Source organism: Pristiophorus japonicus, chromosome 16, assembly GCF_044704955.1.
Source record: "Pristiophorus japonicus isolate sPriJap1 chromosome 16, sPriJap1.hap1, whole genome shotgun sequence".
NCBI classification, from domain to species: domain Eukaryota; kingdom Metazoa; phylum Chordata; class Chondrichthyes; family Pristiophoridae; genus Pristiophorus; species Pristiophorus japonicus.
Window position 1 is genome coordinate 137,256,211 of NC_091992.1, and position 18,568 is coordinate 137,274,778.

The following is an 18,568-nucleotide window of genomic DNA, read 5'->3' on the forward strand; positions in this document are numbered from 1 at the left end:
GTGAAAACTTACTCCAAACTAACTTAGAATGGAGTAAGTGAAGATTTTTGTACGCTCGAAAAAACCTTGTCTACACTTTAGAAAATCAGGCGTAGGTTACAAATTAGGTGTAGGGAACGAGGTGGGGGGGGGAGGGGGGGGGAAGGGAAGTCATTAAATTCTACAATCAATCCTTAGTTATACTTATACAAATATTATACAAATAAATCCAACCTGAATAAAAATTTATAAGCAAAGAAAAGATTAAATAAACCATGTTCCTACCTGTGTGAAATAGCATCAGCCTTCGAGCTGCTGTGCTTCAGGCAGGCCTTTCATGTTGGAGACAGGCAGGGGTGTGGCGTCAGTGTCTCGACGGCAGCGGCAGCAAGCTTCGAACTGAGCTGCAGTGCTTGAGGCAGGCCTTCATTCTCTTCGTGGCTGGCCGCGAAGAAGCAGCACCGGACGGACCTGAGGCCATTCGGCCATGAGATATCAGTGGCGTCAGTGGCTGGCCGGCAGCCGAAGAATCAACACCTGACACACGCAGCTCTTTATGGTGCTCGAGGCCATTCGGCCACGCTTTAGGGGCGGCGTCAGTGGCTGGCCGGCAGCCGAAGATACAGCAGCAGCCTTCGAGCTGTGAGGGGGACTGAGGCCATTTGGACAGGGAGAGGCAGCCACATTGACAGTTTTATATTTACATTTGCAGAATGGGTGCTGCATTGTCAACACCACGTATTATGCAATGGTTTGCCATCTTTGTTCTTGGTGGACGTTGATCCATTGCAAAGTTGAATTGGCACTCTTATTTCTCCAAACACACAGTCCTTAATTTGCATGCACCAATGCAGCACCGGTTCTGCAAGTTTAGCAGTGAAAAGCTGAACTCACTGATTTCAGCAGGTGATTTATTCAGCAGTGCTGCTAAAAGCACTCCCTCACACACAGAAATATCAAAAAACATTAAATTACAAGCCTTTGCAGGGGTCCAAAAAACAAATCTTCACTTTTTCTGCAGTATTTTTAAAAATGGCCGAGTGCCAATGTTTGTGTGAGACTGCGCGTGCGCGCACGCTCCAACGCGCACGCGCAGGGTTGCCGGCACCACGAAGGCTAATTTCAATTGTACCCGCCCCCTGCTACTTAGAAAATCGGCGCGAGTGTTAGGCTCCGCCCCCTGCTGCGAAGAGCACGCCAAGCAGACATCGCGAGAATATCCGACTTTTTTTTAGGCGCAGTTTTTGGCGCAAAAAACCGGCGCCCAGCTCGGAGGTGCGCCGTTTTCGCCGCGGGACGAAACTTGGGGCCATCATGTGGCACTTTATCAAACGCTTTTTGGAAATCCATGTACACCACATCAACCGCATTGCCCTCATCAACCCTCTCTGTTACCAAATCAAAAAACTATTTCTTACTTTAGTGCTATCCGTCTCTCCCAATCCTTTGTACACTTTGTTTCTCCTTTCTAATGCTACATCCTGGTGCCTATCCCCTGCCAACTTAGTTTAAACCCTCCCCAACATTTTCCAGTTCTGACAAAAGTTCTTCGACCTGAAACGTTCTGTTTCTCTCTCCACAGATGCTGCCTGACCTGCTGAGTATTTCCAGCATTTCTATTTTTAGCTCAAATTCACAAGCTTGGGTAATATCACAAGCCACAAGACAGGTCTATCCAGGAGTGTCAGCAGAAGCGAGACTGACTAAGCCCTGCTCCCGACACGCCTCCTTTATTTTGGTTTCCATGGCAGTCATAAAGTCATGGACCAAGCAAGTAAGGAGGTACGGGTGCAATCGCGGGCAATGCACCTCAAACAGCCTGCCCGATTCCTACAGTAACACCGGGGATCGCAGCCACAGTTTTGTGTTAGTTGTGGGTGGCTCAAATGTTCGTGACCAGCAGTGAAATGATTTCTCCTCCCAGTCAGGACTGACATTCCACAATACTGGGGAAATGAGCAGCCCCTGGCCAGAAAACACAGTACTGAGGGAGTGCCGCACTGTCGGAGGGGCAGTACTGAGGGAGTGCTCCACTGTTGGAGGGGCAGTACTGAGGGACTGCTGCACTGTCGGAGGGGCAGTACTGAGGGAGTGCTCCACTGTTGGAGGGGCAGTACTGAGGGAGTGCTGCACTGTCGGAGGGGCAGTACTGAGGGAGTGCCGCACTGTCGGAGGGGCAGTACTGAGGGAGCACCGCACTGTCGGAGGGGCAGTACTGAGGGAGTGCCGCACTGTCGGAGGGGCAGTACTGAGGGAGTGCTGCACTGTCGGAGGGGCAGTACTGAGGGAGTGCCGCACTGTCGGAGGGGCAGTACTGAGGGAGTGCTGCACTGTCGGAGGGGCAGTACTGAGGGAGTGCCGCACTGTCGGAGGGGTAGTACTGAGGGAGTGCTGCACTGTCGGAGGGGCAGTACTGAGGGAGTGCTGCACTGTCGGAGGGGCAGTACTGAGGGAGTGCTGCACTGTCGGAGGGGCAGTACTGAGGGAGTGCCGCACTGTCGGAGGGGTAGTACTGAGGGAGTGCCGCACTGTCGGAGGGGCAGTACTGAGGGAGCGCCGCACTGTCAGAGGGGCAGTACTGAGGGAGTACCGCACTGTCAGAGGGGCAGTACTGAGGGAGCGCCGCACTGTCGGAGGGGCATTACTGAGGGAGCACCGCATTGTCGGAGGGGCTGTACTGAGGGAGAGCCACACTGTCGGAGAGGCAGTACTGAGGGAGCGCCGCACTTTCGGAGGGGCAGTACTGGGGAAGTGCTGCACTGTCAGAGGGACAGTACTGAGGGAGCGCTGCACTGTCGGAGGGGCAGTACTGAGGGAGCGCCGCACTGTCGGAGGGGCAATACTGAGGGAGTGCCGCACTGTTGGAGGGGCAGTACTGAGGGAGTGCTCCACTGTTGGAGGGGCAGTACTGAGGGAGTGCTGCACTGTCGGAGGGGCAGTACTGAGGGAGTGCTGCACTGTCGGAGGGGCAGTACTGAGGGAGCGCCGCACTGTCGGAGGGGCAGTACTGAGGGAGTGCCGCACTGTCGGAGGGGTAGTACTGAGGGAGTGCCGCACTGTCGGAGGGGCAGTACTGAGGGAGCGCCGCACTGTCGGAGGGGCAATACTGAGGGAGCGCCGCACTGTCGGAGGGGCAATACTGAGGGAATGCCGCACTGTCGGAGGGGCAGTACTGAGGGAGCACCGCACTGTCGGAGGGGCTGTACTGAGGGAGAGCCGCACTGTCGGAGAGGCAGTACTGAGGGAGCGCCGCACTTTCGGAGGGGCAGTACTGGGGAAGTGCTGCACTGTCGGAGGGGCAGTACTGAGGGAGCGCCGCACTGTCGGAGGGGCAATACTGAGGGAGCGCCGCACTGTCGGAGGGGCAATGCTGAGGGAGTGTCGCACTGTTGGAGGGGCAGTACTGAGGGAGCACCGCACTGTCGGAGGGGCAGTACTGAGGGAAAGCCGCACTGTCGGAGGGGCAATACTGAGGGAGTGCCGCACTGTTGGAGGGGCAGTACTGAGGGAGCACCGCACTGTCGGAGGGTCTGTACTGAAGGAAAGCCGCACTGTCGGAGGGGCTGTACTGAGGGAGCGCCGCACTTTCGGAGGTGCGTCTTTGGGATGAGGCGTTAAACTGATGCCCAGTCAGCCCTCTCAGATGGATGCAAAAGATCACACTATTCAAAGAAGAGCATGGGAGTTCTCCTCGGTCCTGGCAAATATCTACCCTCAACCAACATTACAGTTCCTGTGGACGTGTGCTACATTACAACAGTAACTACAATTCAAAAGTAATTAATTGGTTCAAAAAAGCTTTGTAAACACAATTCTTTCTTTATATAAAGGCTGCTGAGCAAAAAAGAGACACTAAAGGCATGCAGTACTGAGTTACAATTTTTGCCAGTAATCCAGATTGTAACTACAGCACGAGAAGGAAATACATCAGAACAAGAACATAAGAAATAATAGCAGGAGTCGGCCATTCGAGCCTGCTCCGCCACTCAATAAGATCATGGCTGATCTTCGACCTCAGCTCCACTTTCCTGCCCGATCCCCATATCCCTCAATTCCTTTATTGTCCGAAAATCTGTCAATCTCAGTCTTGAATATACTCAACGACTGAGGCTCCACAGCCCTCTGGGGCAGAGAATTCCAAAGATTTGTAATGCTTTGATTGAAGAGGTTTCTCCCCATCTCAGTCCTAAATGGCTGAGCCCTTATTCTGAGACTATGCCCCCTAGTTCTGGACTCCCAGCTGGGGGAAGCAGCCTCTCAGTATCTATCCTGTCAAGCCCCTGACAAGTTTCCTCATTATGGAACACGTGTGAGTGGCTCACTAACACTCAGATTCTAAGCTCGCACCTAATTAAACAGTCACAATGCGAGATACCGGAAGGCAGGCAGTACCCCTGGAACTATAGCCAGCCCAAGTCTTGCCTTCAAAAGGGGAGGGGGAAAAGACATAGCATTCGGACCTCAAATAGAAAAGGCTTGTGAATCACCAGGGTTTTGTCTGGGAGACTCATCCCTTCACCCCCAACCCCCACTCACCCCAACCCCCCCAACCACCACCCCACAAAAATAGCCGAGCAGAAGAGTGGGAATACTCACTGCGTGTGTGTAGCAGTTTGCAGCATGTTCGTAGGCAGTGGGCTGGTACCGGGAATTAGCTGGAGGTCGGTTATTCATAAATCTACAAAGAAAGAAAGAAGGAGTTTATTAAGCCAGTAATTAAAAGTCAAACAAAGTACCGAAATTCCAGGTGTAGCTTTGATTCGGTTATAAAAATGTAATACATGAACAGACAGCTCGCCCAGAAAGCTATCAGAAATTGTTCTGATCAGAAATCCTCCTTTATCCATCACTAGATATGGAGCCCAGAACTGTACTGAAACTACATACCTACTGTTTACATCCATCTCACTCAAACTCTCCTAGTCCCACTCCCCGCATCCCACTTGCACAAGCCGAGGCAACAAACACATCTCACTTTGACCACACAAGCTTCCTCCCCATGACGGTCTGTGCTGGAGCTGGAGAGAAGCTTTGCATGACAGAGCTGCTCCCTGCGGGTGATCTGGTCCCTTTGAAATGCAGACTGACACAATCTCTCCGGTCGGTGCTAACCCACTCCGACTGCACCTTTGTCCATTCAGTTGCTGAACCGGTTTGGGCGAGTGTGGATTTCCTGGTTATACAGCTATTTTATAAAAAGTAGTTAACGCCCAATACAGGTACAGGTAAATCTAGAGGGTAATCACCATCCATAACAGCCTCTATTCAGAATTATTTTATATCAAAACGAATCTTTCACCTTGTTAATAAGCTCTGCATGTAGTGTGCCCCCAACTCGTGTTAAAATCACAACCTAATCCAAGCATAAAATCCTGACAATTCCCACCTAGACTCACTGCACAGAATCACAAAGGCCCAAACTGCTCCCCTCAGCCAACATCACTAAAAGAAACAGATAATCTGGTCATTATCACATTGCTGTTTTTTGGGAGCTTGCTGTGCGCAAATTGTCTGCCGTGTTTCCTACATTACAACAGTGACTACACTTCAAAAGTACTTGTATAAAAGCAAAATACTGCAGATGCTGGCAATCTAAAATACTCAGCGGGTCAGGCAGCATCTGTGGAGAGACAGAGTTAACGTTTCAGCTCGGTGACCTTTCATCAGAACTGGTCCTCGATCTGAAACATTAACTCGATTTCTCGCTCCACAGATGCTGCCTGACCCGCTGAGTGTTTCCAGCGTTATCTGGTTTTATTTCAAAAGTACTTCATTGGCTGTGAAGCACTTTGGGCTACTATGAAAGGTGCTATGGAAATGCAAATTCTTTCTTTAAGTACGGGTTTTCTTTCACTGACTAAACTTCAGCTTGTCCTACAGCCAAAAGCAACACAAACTCTGACCAGCACCAATCAGAGAGTATCTACAAGATCCAAACCAGCCAAATCGTTCAAACTAGAGCTGCCTGCTCATGGCCAATAAGCTGCCGAGACTTTATGCTGCCATTCTTTGTGAGTAAAGCATAAACTGCTGCAACAAAAGCAAGGTATATTTAAAGACTGCGCTCCAGGCTGGCATCTAATCGAGGGGTTCGGGTGGGGATTTATATTTGGAATACTGGATGCCCAGAAGTCAGGTTGTGCCCGCCTTGTTCTGCATGACACACATTCGGCCAGTCACTGCTCAGTGTTGTTACTGGGAACAGAGAGGTGGTACCAAGTTGGTGTCAGTTTGTGTAAAGTGTTTATGTGCTGCAGGGATTGCGTGACTGTGGGGAGATGATCATCTTTGGCAACAATACAACCAAACCCAGTAACAGAACAAGCCCAGGCTCACACAGTGCTGCCTGCAGACTGGTCCCACATGCCTAATTTGTAAGTCACAAGACTAGCCTAACATGAAAGACTAAAGATTTTTATAAATAAATCTGATCGCCTGTATTGTAGGTTCCACGGCAGCAATACACTTACATTGAAATTTCCATCCCAGTGAAATCATTGGAGACACCCAGGAAATAAATCCCAGAATGCTCAAACATGGCCTAGTGGTTACATATACCTCCCATCATGGAATTCAGTCAGATAGTGCGGGAAGATCCCGGTCTGAGCCGAGTTAGCTGACCTTCGCCAGGAGAGAATCTGGGCTTTACAACTAAAGGAAAAAGCAGAGAGACATGGAGAAACAAAACTGAGACAAGTAGTAGGTGACACAAGGAGAGGAAAGGAGACTGGCAGCAAGTGGGGGAAAGTGACAGTCGCCATCACTTACAATGTCCACCGCTAAAACGAGCAGTCGCTTATACCGGCCAAAAAGTGAGAATCATTATCCATTTGCATTAATATCAATTTCAAAGTTGCTGATTACAGCGTCTTAAGCACTCCATGTATTTTGGGCTGAAACAGTGGTATTTACTCACAAATTCTCACCTCCTCAAGGTGCACTGAATGGAATAAAAGAGCCTTCACTTCCCATAGGCTTCCATTTCTTCTGAAATAGTCCGGATATGAGCCTGTATTTCAGTAAATTCACTGTGTGAAGCACTTTGAGACATTCGATAATGCAACAAGATGCTATATAAATGCAAGGATCTCTTCATTCTTAAATAAACTTGGTTTTAAATGAAGTGAAGCCGAAACACCAACTGATTAAAAAAGATTTCTAATTTTATTTAGGCATTATACAGGCCATAGTGTGTGAAACCCGCTCACACAAAAACAACAACAATTTGTATTTCTATAGCGCCTTTAACATAGCAAAACATCCCAAGGCGTTTCACAGGAGCGATTATCAGACAAAATTTAACACCGAGCCACAGAAGGGTAAATTAGGGCAGATAACCAAAAAGCTTGGTCAAAGAGGTAGGTTTTAAGGAGCGTCATAAAAGGAGAGAGCGGTCGAGAGGATTCAGGAGGGAGTTCCCGAGCTTAGGACCCAGGCAGCTGAAGGCACAGCCACCAAAGGTGCAGCGATTATAATCGGGGATGCTCAAGAGGCCAAAATTGGAGGAGTGCAGATAACTTGGAGGGTTGTGGGGCTGGAGCAGGTTACAGAGATAGGGAGGGGGCGAGGCCATGGAGGGATTTGACAACAAGGATGAGAATTTTAAAATCTCAGCGAGCACAGGGTTGATGGGTGAACGGGACTTGGTGCGAGTTAGGACACGGGCAGCTGAGTTTTGGATCACCTCAAGTTTACACCCGCTTTAAGCGTTGGGGACAGTAGTTGAAAATAAAAGATTTTGAGAGAGAGAGAGAGAAAACAAAAGTGAGAGTGCGAGAAAAGACAAAGAAAGACAAAGAGGGCAGACAGAAAGAATTAGGAGAGTAGAATCACAGAAAGAAACACATTTCAATATTCTTTATCTACAATTGGTTTTAAATGAATCTGTACTGTGCAGCAAGTTACACACGCGGTCAGCTCATAAACACAGAAAACAATTAAGATAAATCATCAAGAACAAGAGAGGAACAGACACACAGAAAATACCAGTTTTGACCAAAATTATAATGTGCTTACATTAGCCAGAGGACTGCACTGCTCTGAAAATCAAATCGTCTTTCTCCCTACCAACCCTCAATAGTACAACATAAACACAGCTAGCATCCTATCCTCCCATCACAAAGACGGCTGAAGATTTTTATATGTACATTACATTTGACCGCTTGTAGTTAAGCTTTACTGCAGCAACACACACCTAGGGCCATCAATTTACAATGACTGAATAAATTCAATTCTGCTTTATTCACGTGGGATTTTTAGCAATGTTTTGGAGAATTGTATTCCACAATTCCATTCAGTTCCCTGTGCAAACTCATTAGTGCCCCTTGGGTATCAATCAGTGAATCATAAGGCTGTCACCAGTCTCAACTGCGATCTGATAGCCCAGTTTATGAGTTACAATTTCTAAACTGAAAGCGATCATTTCTCCCCACGTGTCCGGTGATGTGGAGACAATTGCTGATTATGCTTCCAATTAACTTATCATCAGATAAAATAATTACTCTGACCTCAAGCTATGAACCACGTTCCTCACACAGGGTTTGGACTTTGCAGAAGACAGCAAACCGCAGTACTGCTGCCACCATATTTACAACAACTTGTATTTATATAGCACCTTTAACGTAGTAAAATGCCCCAAGGTGCTTCTCAGGAGTATTATGAGACAAAATTTGACACCAAGCCACATTAGGGCAGGTGGCCAAAAGCTTGGTCAGAGAGGTAGATTTTAAGGAGCGTCTTAAAGGAGGAGAGAGCGGTGGAGAGGCCGAGAGGTTTAGGGAGGGAGTTCCAGAGCGTAGGGCCCAGGCAGCTGAAGGCACGGCCACTGATGGTGGAGTGATGGGAATCAGGATGCACAAGAGGCCAGAATTGGAGGAGTGCAGAGATCACAGAGGGCTGTAGAAGGTTACAGAGACAGGGAGGGGCAAGGCCATGGAGGGATTTGTAAACAAGGATGGGAATTTTAAAATGGAGGCGTTATCTAAACGTTTCTGGGTTTCAGAATGCCACTTTCCAGAGATCCTTGGATGAGCACAAACATAGTCATCAACATTACAGGGTTCGTACTGGACTCAATAATACCAATATGCTGCAGGATAGAGATCACACTAAGTCAATCCATGTTGATGTAGCAGCAATAGGTTTGTGTGAGGTGTGTTTTATTATGGATGTGTATATTTGATGAGTTAGATTGTTGAGGGTCATCTTCATAACCATATCCTCACTTTAAACTGTTTCCACTGCCAGTGAGCCCTGTGCCCCCCAATGCTTCATCTTTGTACTATACAGCTCGAAAGGACACAGCCAGGTTTAGAAGGACAGAATCTGTCATTGTACAGCTTGGTGTTTCCATCGCCACAATAGGTACAACATGAAAAAAAACTACACTGAACCCCAGTGACTGCTACATTCCCGAGCATGTCAGCAGCATTAGTGCTTATTGAAGCTCAGCACAATAACACTGTGTAACCACCATAACGGGTGTGACTGAGACAAGAGGCAGAAATTCTCTGCTGATTCCACACTTTACATTAACACAGCAAAACCAGCAAACACCAGAGAGTCTTTCAAACTGAAAAAGCAGCAGCAATAACCAGAACGTTTTCCTTTAAATGCTTTAAAAAAAAAAGTTTATTTGAAGCAAGTGTTAAAGAATGTTGGGACTATTAATTAGGAGACAAAGCGGCTAATTCACAAAGCTGCAGTTGAGCCGGTGCTGTGAGTGGAGGACAATACCTGCACTGTACGGGCTAGTTACAGCCCTCCTCACAACAAGCCAGGCTCAAACACCAATGGCACATTCTATTAGAATCAGGGTGTGTGGCCTTCCCCCGGAACTAGGGAGAAAGCGGGTAAGCCTGGGTCACCTCTCCTTTCCTACCCACCACTCAAACCACCTCCCAAGACAATGCATGGGGGAGGTAAGTCAAAGTGACATCAAAAGTCTTGCATTTATATAGCACCTTTCACGACCACCAAACGTCTCAAAGCATTTTACAGCCAATGGAGTGTAGTCACTGGTGTAATGTGGGAAATGTGGCAGCCAATTTGCGCACAGCAAGCTCCCACAAACTGCGATGTGATAATGACCAGATAATCTGGTTTTGTTATGTTGGTTGAGGGATAAATATTGGCCAGGACTCCGGGGATAACTCCCCTGCTCTTCTTCGAAATAGTACCATGGGATCTTTTGCGTCCACCTGAGAGAGTAAACGGAGCCTCGGTTTAACGTCTCAATCCGAAAGACGGCCCCTCCGACAGTGCAGCGCTCCCTCAGCACCGCACTGAAGTGTCAGCCTAGATTTATGTGCTCAAGTCCCGGGAGTGGGATTTGAACCCACAACCTTCTGACTCCGAGGTAAGGGTGCTACCCGCTGAGCTACAGCTGACACATACCCAAAGACAGCAACTTCAAACCAACAGGACCAGGAGTTCATAAAGGCAGAACCCTCTGCTTCCCCCTCCAGCCCAACCCCGATGACCAAATTGCTCCGACTGTCAAACACGTGCTACCCTCAGAGTACACACAGCCGGGGCCCCTGCCCACTAATGTATTCACTACCTCCCTGTGCAGAGAGCCCACCGAGGCTTTGGAAAGTCACATCTGTATGCAAATTACTGAAAATGTAATTTCAAATAAAGAAAGCTTATTCAGCAGTGTCACCCATTCCAGGATCGAGTAATGTGACTGCTGCCAGGCCAGGCCATGGTGTAGAGGAACAGCCCATGAAGGGAGCTCACCCCCCCACTCATTCAACAGGCCCCAGTGTGGGCAAGGCCGTGCTTGGCACAGTGAAATCACACAAATCCTCAGCGTTACTTGCAGATTAGAACTTTCTTTTGAACTCTTTTCGCCCTTCTCCTTCTCCCCACCCCCAAATTCAGACAATTTCTATCCAATAGCAACAGTCAGGAGTTCCAGGGGAATTTAAAAACATTTCTCAAGGAGTCAGTGAGAGAGTGTGTGCAGGCATTCTACTGAATCATGTTGCAGGGTTTCAGTGACACTCGGGGGTTCCCTTCTGCCATGTAACAACTCACGGCAGAGGGTGGGTAACTGGCTCACCCAGGCCTCTGCCGGTCCCTATCCTGTACCCGGACACAAGGAGTGGATTGGCCCAACTACCCTCCTCTCTGCAAAAAGGTGTTTCCGTCAGAGCTACAGCCAAGGACTCACGGGAAACAGCAATGCACTCACATGCACAATGGCTGCTCACCCCTATTATCACAGCAACTACCATTCATGAAAAACATTAATCACAAACCCCCTCACCCTATGATTTGATAAAGGAAACAAAGTTCCCTTCACTTGTTCTCAAAGCCAAGATACGCTTCAAGAATTGTCATCTACCCTCCAAACTAATGCAACCACGGCCCTCTAGATAGAAAGTATCCAACACGGAGTGTTTGATGGGACAGTATAGAGGGAGCTTTACTCTGTATCTAACCCCGTGCTGTACCTGCCCTGGGAGTGTTTGATGGGACAGTGTAGAGGGAGCTTTACTCTGTATCTAACTCCGTGCTGTACCTGCCCTGGGAGTGTTTGATGGGACAGTGTAGAGGGAGCTTTTCTCTGTATCTAACCCCGTGCTGTACCTGCCCTGGGAGTGTTTGATGGGACAGTGTAGAGGGAGCTTTACTCTGTATCTAACCCCATGCTGTACCTGCCCTGGGAATGTTTGATGGGACAGTGTAGAGGGAGCTTTTCTCTGTATCTAACCCCGTGCTGTACCTGCCCTGTATGTAAACCCATCATTTGTACCAGCTTTGGTCAAGTGAAGACGAGTATATCCTTGAGCCAACCTCTGAGAGCTCACAAGGTTGCTCCCTGACACCCATTTACCAGGACCTATTTGCAGCTTGTTAATATCGAGATGTGTCCCTGTGATGTGACTGCGTGATACAAACCTCCCAATGGTTAATGAGCACGTCCCTCTTGCACGCAAGAAGCCTATTTGTTGACAGAAACAATCCTTCCATGAGGGATTAACCTTTGTGGCACAAAGGGAACACTGGCAGTAACATTTACCAACAATGTTTTAAGTGCTGTGTTAGTGCTCCACTCACCATCAGTGAATATTAAATACTTAAGAAAAGGCTTTTCTGAACACAATCCCATCCCTCTTCTTTTAAAAGCAAATATTTAATTACACAATAACATTCTTGAACTTAACCTTTCACCCCTAAAGCAAGATTCTTGTGTGTCTTTTTCTGCCTGTGATGGTGGCAGTGTGAATCTAGACACAACACTTCCGCTATCACCACATCCCCCTCATCCCACGAGGTCAGGAAACACAGGAGCTTAATTGGGGATATTGTGGTCACATCAGCTTCCCACCATCCCATAGCACTGTGCCTTAGTGCACCAACACCCAAACTTTCTAACAGTACCCCCTCCTCAAAATACTCATCCTTTACCATCCTCTATCAAACTACTATCTCATCTCCAATGTCTTTGAACATAGCGTGACCTCCTAATCGCGTTCCCATCTTTCCCGCAACACCCAATTTCTTCAATCAGCTTTGCACCCTATTGTAGCACTGTAACCTTGAGGTCCTCGTCCCTCTCCCCGAGAGATAAAGAGCCATTTACGACCACCAGATATCCCAAAGCACTTTACAAATGTGCTTTTTGAAGTGTAGTCACTGTTGTAATGTCGGATTTCTCGAACACCTTTAATGTAAAGAAAAGCCTCAAAGCATTTCACAAATAGGAGTAAGGAAGATTGACGCTAGGTCAGAAGGGAGAGGTTAGGAGAGTGACCGAGAGTTTGGTCAAAGCAGTGGGTCTGGAGGTGATTCTTTTTTTTTTTAAAGAAGCAGTTTGGCTAGGGAATTCCAGAGTATGGACAAGGCAACTGAGTGCACTGCAAAGGTGGAGCAATGGGATGCTCAGAAAATGGAGTCCGAGCAATAATCAGTCAGCCATATACAGTATCTCTGGGAATCTGCTCAGGTCGAGGAACAGCCAACATCACATTAACTTCATTATTATTCCTAAAGAAATATACAAATGCTTCCAAAATATACCAATGGTGAACATAAAATAGGTGGTTTCTGAAATTAATGAACCTTCTTGGAGCAGGAAAAGTTAAAGGGAGATTTGATAGAGGTGTTCACGAAAGGTTTTGATAGAGTAAATACGGAGAAACGGTTCCAGTGGCGGGAGGCACAGATTTAATGTGAGTAGCAAAAGAACCAGAGATGTTACAATGTGGAACATGCTGCCTGAAAGGGCGGTGGAAGCAGATTCAATAATAACTTTCAAAAGGGAAATGGATAAATAGTTGAAGGAAAAAAAATACATGGCTGCGGGGAAAGAGCAGGATTCATTGGATAGCTCCACCGCAGGCATGGCGGGCTGAATGGTCTCCTCCTGTGCTGTATGACTGTATGATTTAATATCAAGCCCCATTTTACAGAACAAAACTGAACAGATTCTCACTTCTGTCCCATTGTGCTCTCCCATTGTTTGCTTTCACACGGATATCTTGTTTAAAAACCCTGAGGATAAGTCACACATGCAGGTAACCGAAAAGAAATTGGTAAAGGTAAAAAAGAGAGGAGAGAGAGAGGGTGACAGATAGAAATGGATACTCTACAACCTGCTGAGGAGATCACCTGAGAAGCTGACATTTTGTGCAGAATTCCCTCTTCAGAGAGATCATACTGGGGACACATGGGGCCAATTCTACAGAAAATACATGGTCCCAGACCAGCAAAAAGCATTTTTTTTTTTAAAAAGGTGGAAGGATTGCAAAATGTCAGTACCGTTCAACCACTCTCTGTCTCCAACGTTGAAGAATATAATTTGAATGAGTATGGTTCCCCTTTAAGTGATGAAAGCGGGCCTCAGCAGGATATCACACACTTAAAACGTGCCCACAAACACCAGCATCACTCATGAAGCAGTACGTACCAAATGGAAAGTGTGGTTAGCTTCAGTTTGCAGATATCTTGCGTCAAGAGTGAAGAAAGGCGATGAATTAATTGAAAAATGGTGCTCAAAGTTCCACAAATGATACCAAAGTTCGGGAGGTGACGGGATGGTCTGATCACATGGTGTTAACATGGGTCATTATGAAGCTGTGCTCCCTTGAGAAAAAAGCCAATATTCCATCAGCCTTTTTGATTACTTCAAATTGTAAATAGAACAGTCCTATTTACTCTACAGGTGGCAGGGCTCTGTCACCCGAGCAGCTATTCTTCCAATCCTTGATGGTGAATATTGGTTGTTCATTCATCACTAGGTGCTTTCACACTCTATCCACAAACATGGGGGAGGTGGTCATGGATACCAATGGTTGCACCACAGGCTGAATTTTAACCCAGACCACCCCCAATGTTCCCTTCAGCTAACTGTTGAGATACAACCCAGGTAAGACTTTATTCCAGTAAGATCCTGTAGCCTTTGTCGAACAGCTCCCCACTCAGCACAACTTCAATCAGGAATAAGCAGTAGAGAGTGGGGTGTTGGCGAGGGGTGTTACAGCATCCAGAACCACCTAAAGATGAAGATTGAGGTCAGAAAGAATGGCTCTTGTTTTGCTAACATTTAACTGGAGAAAGGTTCAGCTTGTCCAAGTTTTAATGTCAGACAGGCAACTGTCTCCAGCACAGCCTCAAGAGTCAGTGGAGGAGCCGGAGAAATCGAGCTGAAGAAAGCAGAGATGTGGACCCTGTGCTTCTAGAGTACGTAGGTAGTGATTCTGAAGAGGAGAGAGACAAAAATAGAACTCTGATGTACTACAGAGGTGATCGTGCGGGCATGGCAGAGGATAATATAAATAAACTCACTTATTTTCTTTGAATTTATCCTGTACTTTACCATTGTTTCAGATTTGATGGCTGAACAATAACACCTCATTTACAGATGCCATATTGCATGTAAATAAATGAATTGAACTCTGAAGTTGCAGCTTGATCTGTTCTGCATTCATTGTCATCGACCTCGCCTCACCAGCTGCACAACTCAACTATTACAAAATGGTGGGGGGGGGGGGGGTGATAAGCCTCTAAACCAAACAGTGAAATAGAAATAAAAACAGAAAGTGCTGGAAATCTCAGAGGTGATCTTATCGAAACATATAAAATACTGAGGGGGCTCGACAAGGTGGATGCAGAGAGGATATTTCCACTCATAGGGGAAACTAAAACTAGGGGGCATAGTCTCAGAATAAGGGGCCACCTATTTAAAACTGAGATGAGGAGGAATTTCTTCTCTCTGAGGGTTGTAAATCTGTGGACTTCTCTGCCCCAGAGAACTGAATATATTTAAGGCGGAGATAGGCAGATTTTTGAGCGAAAAGAGAATAAAAGGTTATGAGGAGTGGGCGGGGAAGTGGAGCTGAGTCCATGATCAGATCAGCCATGATTTTATTGAATGGCGGAGCAGGCTCGAGGGGCCAAATGGCCTACTCCTGCTCCTATTTCTTATGTTCTTAAATAGAAAGCCAACCTCAGAACCAGCGCAGTGATGCAGTCACTAGGGCTCAAATAAAAAATGCAGTGTAAAGAGAAGCAGGTTTCAAGCGAATACTGAACAGTTTGTTTAGCCAAGCACAAAGCAGCAGAGGTCTCTCCAATGGTTAGACAACTGGCACTGAAACTATTCAGAGCAGTCTCCCACAAGGATACACTGAATGTGTGCCAATGTTTGCCCCATTGTGTGAGGCCATGTCATAGATCATACATGCACTGTGCTCAGACAGTACGAACCCACACAATACATCACCCAAATTACAAGTAAAAACTGCCAATGCCAATAGAAATCAAAAACAAAAATATAATGCTTGAAATGCACAGAGCTGTAAGCAATGACTGTTTTGGAAGCAAACACTCTTTCACATGCTAATACACCTGCTGTGTATTTTCTGTTGCTATAACATTGTTCTGTAACTGAGCCTAATCCACTCCCATCACTCAGCTCCCTGCCCTGCATATCGCCTCCATGCCCACATCTGTGCACGCCCCACTGGGCTCCATGAAGCTGTGCCCACGATGCACCAAATCCTTGCCCTACAACGAGTTCGTGACAAGCTCTTTCCAATGAGTAATTTATACTCTCCATACCTTGTTCCCCCAACTCCCTCCTCTCCCCATCCTCACAAACATATCCAAGCTTCCCCCACTCCCACATCCCCCACCCACAGATCCCTCTCTCCCCACAGGTCCCTCTCTCCCCACAGATCCCTCTCCCCCCACATATTCCCCACTCCCTTCACATATTCCCCACTCCCCCACATATTCCCCTCTCCCCCCACAGGTCCCTCTCTCCCCACATATTCCCCTCTCCCCACATATTTCCCTCTCCCCACATATTCCCCTCTCCCCACATATTCCCCTCTCCCCACATATTCCCCTCTCCCCACATATTCCCCTCTCCCCACATATCCCTCTCTCCACAGATCCCTCTCTCCCCACATATTCCCCTCTCCCCCCACAGATCTCACTACCCCCAGATTCCCTCTCTCCCCAGATCCTCCCACAGATCCCTCTCTCCCCACAGATCCCTCTCTCCCCACATATTCCCCTCTCTCCCCACAGGTTCTCTCCCCACATATTCCCCTCTCTCCCCACAGGTCCGTCTCTCCCCACAGGTCCCTCTCTCCCCACATATTCCCCTCTCCCCACAGATCCCTCTCTCCCCACATATTCCCCCCACAGACCTCACTACCCCCCGACCCCCCTCTACCCACAGATCCCTCTATCCCCAGATCCTCCCACAGATCCCTCTCTCCCCACAGATCCCTTGCTCCCCACAGATCTCTCCACCCCCAGACTCCTTGCTCCCCACAGATCTCTCCACCCCCAGACACCCCCCCCCACAGATCCCTCTCTCTACACAGATCCCTCTCCCCCCAGATCCCTCAACCCCCAGATCCCTCTCTCCCCACAGATCTCCCTCTCCCCAGACCCCCCACAGATCCCTCTTCCCTCCCACAGATCCCTCTCTCCCCACAGAACCCTCTCCACCCCAGATCCCTCTCCCCACCCGACTCTCCACCCCAGATCGCTCTCTCCCCCCCAGATCCCCCCACAGATCCCTCTACCCCCCACCCCCCACGTATCCCTCTCTCCCCACAGATCCCTCTACCCCCAGACCTCTCTCCCCTCCCACAGATCCCCCCCACAGGTCCCTCTCTCCCCACAGATCCCTCTACCCCCAGACCGCCCACAGACCCCTCTCTCCCCACAGATCCCCCCCTCCTCACTCTAACCCTCTCACCCTGAGGTGGCGGTGAGCGGGGCTGTCCATGCCCGGGGCTCTGACTGAAGACGGGAAGCTCCTACCTGATGTGAGAGATGGGTTTGCAGTGTCCCATGGCGGCGGGCTCCTGGTCCCGGGGCGCTGACTGTCCCCCGCCGAGCCTGGTCCCGGGGCGCTGACTGTCCCCCGCCGAGGCTGGGCTCCGCCTCCCGGCTCCGGAGGCTGCCACAGCAGCACTACGCATGCCTGGACCGGTGCACCGGGCGCGCCTGCGCGGCGGGGGTGGGCAGTGAGCATGCGTGGCAACCGTTCCTGCGCGCGACCAACGGACGAGCCCGCGCCGCCATCTTGGTGATGGAGCCCGGCCTTCCGATGTTTCTCGGATGCTTCCCCTCCACTTTGAGGGCCTTGGGTCAGGGATTCCCAAGTGTCAGTGGGGATGTTACATTTTTTCAAGGAGGCTTTGAGGGGACAAGAGGGAAATTGTTCGTTCTCCGTCGCCTCCAGTCCACGTCCAATTTTTTCCAACCTCTGTCAGTGAATTACAATGTGCAGACGACGCCTGCGTTTGTGCACACTCAGAGGCCGAACTCCAAACCATTGTTGACACCTTCACTGAAGCGTACGAGTCTGGGCCTTACATTAAACATCAGTAAGACTAATGCCCCCGCCACACAGTACTGTTTCCTGATTATCAAGATCCGTGACAAGACCTTGGACATTTCCCATACCTTGGGAGCCTACTATCAGCAAGGACAGACACCGCCTTCAGTGCACCAGTGTAGCCTTCAACCGCCTGAGGAAAAGAGTGTTCGGAGACCAGGAATTCAAACCCGTACCAAGCTCATGGTCTACAGAGCAGTAGTGATACTCACCCTCCTATATGCTTCAGAGACATGGATTATGTACAGTAGGCACCTCAAAGCACTGGAGAAGTACCACCAATGCTGCCTCAGCAAAATCCTGCAAATTCAATGGTAGGATAGACGCAGGCAGCGTTCTCTCTCAGGCCAACATCCCCAGCATCGAGGCACTGACCACACTCGATCAGCTCCGATGGACGGGCCATATTGTCCGCATGCCCGATACTAGGCTCCCGAAACAAGCATTCTACTCCGAGCTCCGTCATGGCAAGCGAGTCCCAGGAGGGCAGAGAAAATGCTTCAAGGACACCCTCAAAGCCTTCTTGAAAAAAATGTAACATCCCCATCAACTCTTGGGAATCCCTGGCCCAAGATTGCTCAAAGTGGAGGAGAAGCATCCGAGAATGGCCGGAACACTTCGAGTCTCTTCGTCGGGAGCACGTGGAAGCCAAGTACAAACAGCGGAAGAAGCGTACGACAAATCAAGCACCCCACACACCCGTCCCTCCAGCCACTG

General features: G+C 48.7%; 1 protein-coding gene across 2 annotated transcripts in view; it reads right to left on the reverse strand.

Annotated features, from left to right (window-relative positions):
• LOC139227194 (monocyte to macrophage differentiation factor-like) overlaps positions 1 to 17,407 on the reverse strand; it is a 29,711-nt gene extending 12,304 nt beyond the window's left edge. The window contains exons 1-2 of one of the 2 annotated variants that reach the window (XM_070858256.1): positions 17,272 to 17,407; positions 4,576 to 4,657 (exon numbers count right to left, since the gene is read on the reverse strand). In XM_070858256.1, coding sequence (XP_070714357.1) covers positions 4,576 to 4,657; positions 17,272 to 17,303 — 114 coding nt within the window. In that variant the 5' untranslated portion in view covers positions 17,304 to 17,407. Of the gene's footprint in view, positions 1 to 4,575; positions 4,658 to 13,897; positions 14,417 to 17,271 lie in introns of those variants that run through there. The other variant, XM_070858257.1, reaches the window with a different exon arrangement.
• Positions 17,408 to 18,568: the final 1,161 nt, after the last annotated feature.